At 45.0% G+C, this 8,592-nt stretch overlaps 2 protein-coding genes across 2 annotated transcripts in view; one reads left to right on the forward strand and one right to left on the reverse strand.

Moving 5' to 3' along the window:
• LOC133510437 (protein unc-13 homolog A-like) overlaps positions 1-2,139 on the reverse strand; it is a 37,206-nt gene extending 35,067 nt beyond the window's left edge. Inside the window, exon 1 of the mRNA XM_061838327.1 lies at positions 1,263-2,139. Coding sequence (XP_061694311.1) covers positions 1,263-1,284 — 22 coding nt within the window. The 5' untranslated portion in view covers positions 1,285-2,139. The remainder of the gene's footprint in view (positions 1-1,262) is intronic.
• Positions 2,140-2,490: 351 nt separating this feature from the next.
• LOC133510435 (BTB/POZ domain-containing protein 2-like) lies at positions 2,491-8,334 on the forward strand. Its single transcript, XM_061838325.1, has 9 exons — positions 2,491-3,203; positions 3,284-3,403; positions 4,625-4,781; positions 4,904-5,009; positions 5,088-5,285; positions 5,361-5,553; positions 5,748-5,835; positions 5,910-6,056; positions 7,210-8,334. Exons 1-9 carry the CDS (start codon positions 2,611-2,613, stop codon positions 7,369-7,371), a joined length of 1,764 nt encoding a protein of 587 aa, XP_061694309.1. The 5' UTR covers positions 2,491-2,610; the 3' UTR covers positions 7,372-8,334.
• The last annotated feature ends 258 nt before the right edge of the window (positions 8,335-8,592 follow it).

Genomic DNA, 8,592 nt, shown 5'->3' on the forward strand with positions numbered 1-8,592 from the left:
GAGTGAGAGGTTGGCACACAAAACCAAAGGCTCGATGAAAATACTCGTTGTCGACAATATAAATCAAATTAAACCGTTTTCGAAACTACATTTCTATAGGTGATAAAAAAAAGCAAATGTTTCCGAAAACTGACATTTTTTTCCTTAAAAAAATATTTCACCAGAACCCATCATTCTATTTTCAAACTTCTTGCATTTGCATTCCATCAATCCATCCATCCATTTTCTTTGCCACTTATCCTCACTAGGATACGCGGGGAGTGCAGGAGCCTATCCCAGCTGTGAACGGGCAGGAAGCGGGGTACAAAATGAATTGGTTGCCAGCCAATCGCAGGCCACATAGAGATAAACATCCACACTCACAATCGCACCTAGGGGCAATTTAGAGTGTCCAATTAGTGTTGCATGTTTTTGGGACGTGGGAGGAAACTGGAGTGCACGGAGAAAACCCACGCAGACACCGGGAGAACATGGAAACGCCACACATGCGGGGCTGGGGTCGAACCGGGGTCCTCAGAACTGTGAGGCCAACGCTTTCCCAGCTGATCCACAGTACATTCCTCTTAATTTTATGTTTAGTTTGCAAGCAAACTTCAACGGGGAGTGGTGTTACAAATGAGAGTGCGTGTGGGGGGGGGGGGCATAAAGCAGATGGATGCTACCCACCCTTTTTCTTTGAACAGCCCATTGCAACAAGGGCTTAATCACGGCTGTGTGAGACACACCAGCATCAGGTGTTTGGTTTTTTTTTTTTTTGGGGTGGTGGGATGAGATGACGCATCGCCTCAGGAGGGGGAAACGTTGAGAAGTGACGCGCATCAGGCGAGTATTCCCTCACGACTACAATCGAGCGACACAAGGAGGGAGGCGGCAGTAGCAACGCGGCAACGGCAAGGAAGGGGAGGGGGGCTTTTCCACGTCCGGCTCACCCGCCTGCCCACGCATGAATGAGCAGAGTGGAAGGCGCACACACACTCTCTGTAAACAACCGCATCAGTAACATTACTAGCACGAAGGTTCTAAAACACGTTCGCTCGGCGAACTGGACCTTTTAGTACTTCGACGACCGGTTCAGACTGTCACCTTGCCCCCACGACAACCATCAACCGTGGGTCAAAGAAAACCTGAGTGACAACGGTGCTCTTTTATCAAATCAGCAGGATAGTCATGAAACGGCTTGGTGCAGTACAAAAAAAAAAACAATAATAAAGAAAAACCAAAAAAAAAAAAAAGGTTAAAAATTGAGAACATTTGACCCTTACCTCCCACGCATAGTAGGGACATCTCCGTTGCGTGGCGTGAGGATTCCCGGCTGTCCTCCGTTGAACCGCCGCTACCTGCCCGAACCGAACAGAGATTTGTAGTCTCACTCCGTCTCACCACTTAAAAGCCAGATTTGGAGACGGGGAGGGAAACAACGACGTGGTTTCTCGAATGAGCTCCTCGCTCGCTACGCGCGGCTGTCGTGTGCTGCTCGGCACAGGGGTGAGACCCTGCATCCACTTTGGTAGCTCCCCTGCATTGCTCCTCCCGCCCGCACAGCCATCTTGTTTCGGCGGCAGGACGGCTCCTCTCACCGCTGTGACGTCACTGGCACGAGTGGCAGGAAGAGGGGCACGATCGCAAGCAGTCAAGCAATCACATTATAAAAACAATAAGAATAAAAATACACTTCTCCGAGCACCAGCGCTATCAAGGGCAACACTTAAATGCAATAGCAGCGTAGACCAAAGTGTTGAGAAAAATGTGCTGGTTTTATTTCTATTTTATTTCCCTTTTAAGTGAAAATAGAAAAGAGACAGAGTATTGATAACAAGTCTGCCAAATTTGAACGAATACTAAATGCTGCAAGTACATAAAATGTCCTCATATGAGAATTGCCACATTTGCGAATATTACAGATTAAAGGAGTTTGCAGTGTTTAAAACAAAAGTCAACTTTAACTCAGTTCAAAACTGACATCACCAACGATTGCCCTGTAATCGTTGCTGTTCTTTTTTTTCTCTCTCCGTATGATTTCCTACCTACCATTGTGCTTCAAACCCTGAACTCCAATTCAAAACAACCACTGCTTTTATTACTCATATATATCTATTGTTATATATTTTTTTCCAAATTTTAGAGAAATTCTCCTCTAAAACGGAAGTGACTATATCCGAGAAGTATAGAAATAAATAACATACCTCCATAAAATCATTGTTCATCATCCCACATAAGGAACATCTGCCATAATCACACGGACACAACCAAACTAGGATATTTTCTCTCAGCACTCTCTAATCAATAATAGAAGAATCACGTAAATCAATTTTCATTTGTAAATAAAATTTACCATTCAGTCTAATTCAGGTTCTAAATCAACCGCAGCCTTGCTTTTCACCAGGAGAGGTCACTGTTACTGATGCTTCAAAAAAATTAACTAATTTCCCCAAAAATTGGCCCGAAGGGTTCAGTGCTGCACCAACGCTCCATTTAAAATTAGAAGAAAGATATTTTGTTTTGATTTCAGGCCGTCCCTTTAAAAAATAGTCACAAAATGAAAAAAAAAGAAAAGAAGTGTGGACCCGTTGAAGTTGGAACGCGAGTGGTAGGGGGCGCTGTCGTACCCTTATGAAGTTAATACTACTACAAATTAAGGAGGGGAAGAAGCGTGTTGTTTACGCCTATGCTACATGTAAGATGGCTACCGGAGAGAACAGTGGCAGGCCTCCGTGCCTCAACTTCGCCGGCCCGGGTCCTCTGGGAAACAGCCAACCGAGCAACAGCGTTTTCTCTATGCCGGCTTCCAATGGCGGAGCGCTGACTTCGGCAGGCGGGGCTCAAAGTGCCGCTCGGCGTTCCAACCCGCAGCTGGGGCCTGGCGGTGTAGACGGCAACGAAGTTGTGACCTCCGGAGCGCCACCGACCCCCCAGGGCTCCCTTCACCCTCCGACTGCGCCGGGTGCGGCCGCCGATGGGGCCATGGCAGCCCCGGCGTCCAACATGGCGACAATCGCGGCGTCGAACGCTACCCCGGCGGCGGCGCCCGCCGCCACTCCGGCTGCCGCGTCCGTGCTGGTATACCGAGAGCCGGTGTACAACTGGCAAGCGACAAAGAGCACCGTGAAGGAGAGGTTTGCTTTTCTGTTCAACAACGAAGTACTCAGCGACGTCCACTTCTTGGTGGGCAAAGGAATGGGCGTTCAGAGGATACCCGCGCACAGGTCAAATGATTTTTCACTGTCTAAACATTCACGGTGGCACGTTCTAACCGAATTGGCTGCTTATTACTCGCATTGTTTAGGTTTGTCCTGGCCGTTGGAAGCGCCGTGTTTGATGCCATGTTCAACGGGGGAATGGCGACGACATCAACGGAAATCGAGCTCCCTGACGTGGAACCAGCCGCTTTTTTAGCGCTGCTGAAGTAAGAGCGACCAGTGACACCGACGATGGTGTGCACGTCTTAATGTTTAGGGCAGGGGGAGGTGCTTGTACCACCAGGGTGGCAGCCTACAACCTGGCGTCATTTTTACAAACACAAATAAGACCGCTGCAAATAGACTTGCATAGTAGTTTTGCTGCAATGGTTGCTGTCTGCTTGCTCCTTTTTACTACAATATTTTACTATTCTGTCAACTCTTCAACCTGTCAAGGTACCATCTTATCCTACTTCTTGATTCTGATGTTCTTTCTCCAGTTTCCTTGTTCACGTGGGGCGCAATCAATACTGTATTACCGTCATATGTGGTCAAGGATGACTGTTTCTCATGGACTTAAGTATGCTTTACTTTTTCTCATGATTGGTAAAAGAATGCACATAGTTACAAGAGCTGCTATCGGCTATAAGTCCTGCCTAAGCGCTCCACACAGACTAACTCACTTAACCCAAAATTCAAGACTAAATGTCCCTTTTGATGTTTCACCTGGAATGTTTACTGACTTCACAAAAGCCAATGCACCGGCCCACTCTTAATGGCCTGGGCTCAGAGTTAATTATTAAAACCAGTCACATTGTTAATATATTTGAAGTTACATTGGCCAGCGTGACTGATTTTGAAGGCACGAAGCAGATTATATTGACATCTAATCTTAATTGGCTGCAAAAAAAATCTCAACACATGCATACAGTAAGATGGGCATCCGTGAGGCATCCTACGAATAGAGAGAATATACAGTTGGGAATAAAGTAATACAATTTTAAGAAACAAATATTAAAGTTTGAGTTGAGAAGTTCAGTGATGAAAAGCCATTTTGGCGCTGACAAGCCACAACAGTTTGCTAATATCGTTTATTATGATATTTACTTAAATGTATTCAGGATAACATTATTAAGCAAAAAAAAAAAAAAAAAGAGAGAAAAAATTGTTTCCAGCACTGGTGCAGAAAATACTTGTAAAGTGAGCTTGACAGATCATTTGAATTTAGCAAAGGAAATAACTATTCCATCAAAGCACTTTTATTTATTTATGTTTGAGCGGATGAATAAATCCATATTTAATTGGAATTGAGTTTTTACATCACCCATGAAAGGTAAGTGGATGATTATTATGTATTTCATATTTTATTGTACATCTCTGTGTTAGGTTTAGCGCCTATAAAATCTGTTGGTTGAGACTACTCACGGGTACACTTTGACCGTGTGCAGGTTTCTGTACTCGGACGAAGTTCAGATCGGGCCCGAGACCGTGATGACCACGCTCTATACTGCCAAAAAGTACGCTGTGCCAGCCCTGGAGGCCCACTGTGTGGAGTTCCTCAAGAAGAACCTGAGAGCGGACAATGCTTTCATGCTGCTCACGCAGGTTAGACAAGTTGATGTAAAAATACACACACAACTGCTCACGTAGTTTCATTCCATAGTTGTGACCGGCAATAGAAAAAAGGTGTGCAGGTGGACCTTATCTTTGGACTATTTTGGTTTCAGGCACGTTTATTTGACGAGCCTCAACTTGCCAGCCTGTGTCTGGAAAATATCGATAAGAACACCGGAGATGCTCTCGCCGCCGAGGGCTTCACCGACATTGACCTCGGTATGCGGTCCCGCTCACTCAAAGCTAAAACCGCGTCGCATCTGATGATTCTTTACGTCACTCTGGCTCCGCTTTTAGATACGCTGGTCGCTGTGTTGGAGAGGGACACTTTAGGCGTGCGCGAGGTGCGATTGTTTGGCGCGGCAGTGCGTTGGGCGGAGGCGGAGGCCCACAGGCAGCAGCTGCAGCCCACCCCGGAGAACAAGCGCAAAGTGCTGGGCAAAGCCCTCACGCTCATCCGCTTCCCTCTCATGACTATTGAAGAATTTGCTGCAGGTCAGCAGAAATGCAGCAAACCTGCCTTGAATTCTTAAAAGAATCCATAGATTCTTCTGTTTTCGTCATCATCAGGTCCGGCCCAGTCCAGTATACTGACTGACAGGGAAGTGGTGAGTCTTTTCCTCCACTTCACAGTGAACCCTAAGCCCCGCGTAGACTTCATCGATCGGCCTCGCTGCTGCCTCCGAGGGAAGGAGTGCAGCATCACGCGGTTTGGACAGGTGGAGAGTCGCTGGGGCTACAGCGGGACAAGTGACCGCATACGGTGAGGCACCAGCTATTGAAATGGTCTCCATTTTTGTTTTTGTGCGGCACCTCAGATGCACCGAATCGGGGATTGCAAAAATATGCAATTTTTGAATATGCGGGGAACACTGTCATTTGAGTAATGAGCTTGGTGACGGAGCAAATTAAACTTGTAAGTCAAGGTACAGCTGTACATCTTTTAAATGTTTATAGATTCTCAGTAAACCGAAGGATATTTGTGGTGGGATTCGGCCTGTACGGCTCAATACACGGACCGACGGACTACCAAGTCAACATTCAGGTACGGGCCAGAGGTTTTGCCATGTTCAGCCATTTTGACATTGACGCGTCGGCATCTCCCTTCTGTATGTGCAGATTATTCATACAGACAGTAACACCGTACTGGGACAGAATGAAACTGGTTTCAGCTGCGACGGGTCGGCCAACACCTTCCGAGTCATGTTCAAAGAACCAGTGGAGATACTGCCCAATGTGAACTACACTGCCTGTGCTACGCTCAAGGTTTGAACAGGGATTTTTGTTGTGGGCTAGATTTCCACTACAAGAGTTTGCATGTTCTCCCCGTGCCTGCGTGGATTTTCTCCGGGCAATCCGGTTTCCTCCCACATCCCAAAAACATGCAATTTGGACACTCTAAATTGCCCCTCGGTGTGATTGTGAGTGTGGCTGTTTGTCTTGATGTGCTCTGGAATTGGCTGGCAACCAGTTCAGGGTGTACCCCGCCTCCTGCCGGTTGACAGCTGGGATAGGCTCCAGCACTCCCTGCGACCATCGTGAGGATAAGCGGCAAAGAAAATGGATGGATGACTCATATTTACACATGAAATTTATGGACTAGTTTTGGAATCACAAATGGGTTCTTTAACCACTGTCGATGTTTGGTAACACAAAATGCTTGCAATCTCTCAATGTTATCATTTAAGATGTAGAAGTTTGAAATTTTGGTACATATTTTAACAAAAATCATGGAAGTTGACACATGATTTGCCTTCGCGGGTCACATAAAGTTATGTGGTGGGCTGAATCTTGCCCCCGAGCCATGAGTTTGACACGTTTAGTTTAGGGCATGGAGTTTCTTTGCGTTACTGAAACATTTCAAGTATTGACCCTTAAATTTTTAATACTATGAGAGCTGCAAAAAAAATAGATTTGTAGTCTGTGACTATACCAAAAGCATATTTTGAAAAACATGGCAATATTGGGGTTTAGGATTTCAGTTATGGGGTTATTATTGTCTCTGCTGGTCCCACTAAATACTTGAAGTGTTATCGAGCTCATTATCCGCAGGGACACGTGGAACGATAACCTGTTGCATATTGATTAGGGTTGAAAATTTCAGTTATGGAACTCTTGTCTACACTGGTAACAGTAAACACCTTGCTGATGAAGCATTATTTAGCTTAATATCTGGAACACGTGAAAGAACAGCCCGATGTTTCCTTAAAATGACGTTGAGTGGCCTAAAAGAAACAAAAAAAAAGTGTTCATTTGATAACATGAGGTGGGTGTAAGTCAAAAAGTGTGGTGTCACTTCTGCTTACATTCAATTGCAAGTCTGAAAATTGATCAGCAGAATGTATAATCAACTCTATTGCTATATAGTATCTGTTCCGGCAATGGTTAGTCACCCCTCCTCTCTGCGTTTCTCCCACAGGGCCCGGACTCTCATTACGGGACGAAGGGAATGCGAAAGATAACACATGAGTCATCAACTACTGGCACCAAGACGTGCTTCACCTTCTGCTACGCGGCGGGGAACAACAACGGTACTTCAGTAGAGGACGGACAGATTCCCGAGGTCATCTTCTACACATAGTCGGTCACCTTCCAGTTTTGTGGTGATGCTCCATCAAATGCGACAGCCCGGAAACAGCGCCATGGGGATAGGTGGGTGGGTGGGGTGGGGGGGTCTATGTCTCGGGGCTCACGTGTCATAATGCTGTCCCCTCCATTTGGTGCGCTGCCGATGGCCACATTGGAAGACAAATAGCCACGAGGCAAAACGTCCCATTAATTTGTGCAGTTTGTCCTTAGAGATCCGCTCGTTCGGTGTGTCTGAAAACGATGACAGTCGACGACTCCAAAACGAAACAAAATAACGAGAAGGCGTAGATTATCCTTGCTGTGGGTTGCCAACACAAAACAGCTTGACACTGAATGTTAGCCAAGTTAGTTCAACCAGCATTTCACAACTTGCGTACACGGCAGCAGGTACCTGTCGCATCCATCTTCACATTTTAAAGGCTTTATGGATACTTGGCATATTCTGAACTATAACAGTACCACACAATAAGCAAGTTTTAGTCACTTCAGTACTTGTGTCTTTGCTTGTTAGATGCCTATTTCTAAAAGACCTTTTTTTGGCCTTTGCATTTTGGGTTGTTTAACAGATGCACATTAACTCTTCTTGATATGTGTATATATTTTTTTCCTTTTAACTTTGATGTAAATATGTGCACCCAGGTCAGTGTTTGTTTAATTGTTGTACAAACCTCAGCTCCCACAAAGTTGCTCTGTATAATAATATCAGTTAAAAAGATTGATTTGCATTTTTTTTGTCCCGATCCTATATTCAGTAGACTTCGGTGCAAAGTTGAACAGAAGGTGCCGCCTTTGGGGAAACCAAAGGCTTTCAGAAATCGATCTTTGGATCACGTTAATAAAATAATAATTGCCGAAATACTTTAAAGAAGCAATATATCGGACATGATAATTTGTCAATGACACAAACTGCTTCTGTGATGTTCAGTGTGTACTAGAGCCCTGCTTTGATATCAGCTCATTAAAGTTATTTGTGCAAAAGTTATCACGTTAAGGTTTTGCCGCCTATTTTCACAAAGTATTTCAGGTTTTCTCTCTATAAATGCTGTCAATTCTATAATTGATTGATTTGAAGAATATTTGGCAATTACAGTGTGGATTTTTACAATCAGGCCATTAATATATCTAATGTGAATAAGAGGAAATAAAGTGTACATCAGTAGAGAATGACGGAACTTGACAGTCGTGCTTTACCCAACGATTGAAGAAATAATGA

The sequence above is a fragment of the Syngnathoides biaculeatus genome, chromosome 13 (assembly GCF_019802595.1).
Source record: "Syngnathoides biaculeatus isolate LvHL_M chromosome 13, ASM1980259v1, whole genome shotgun sequence".
NCBI lineage: Eukaryota > Metazoa > Chordata > Actinopteri > Syngnathiformes > Syngnathidae > Syngnathoides > Syngnathoides biaculeatus.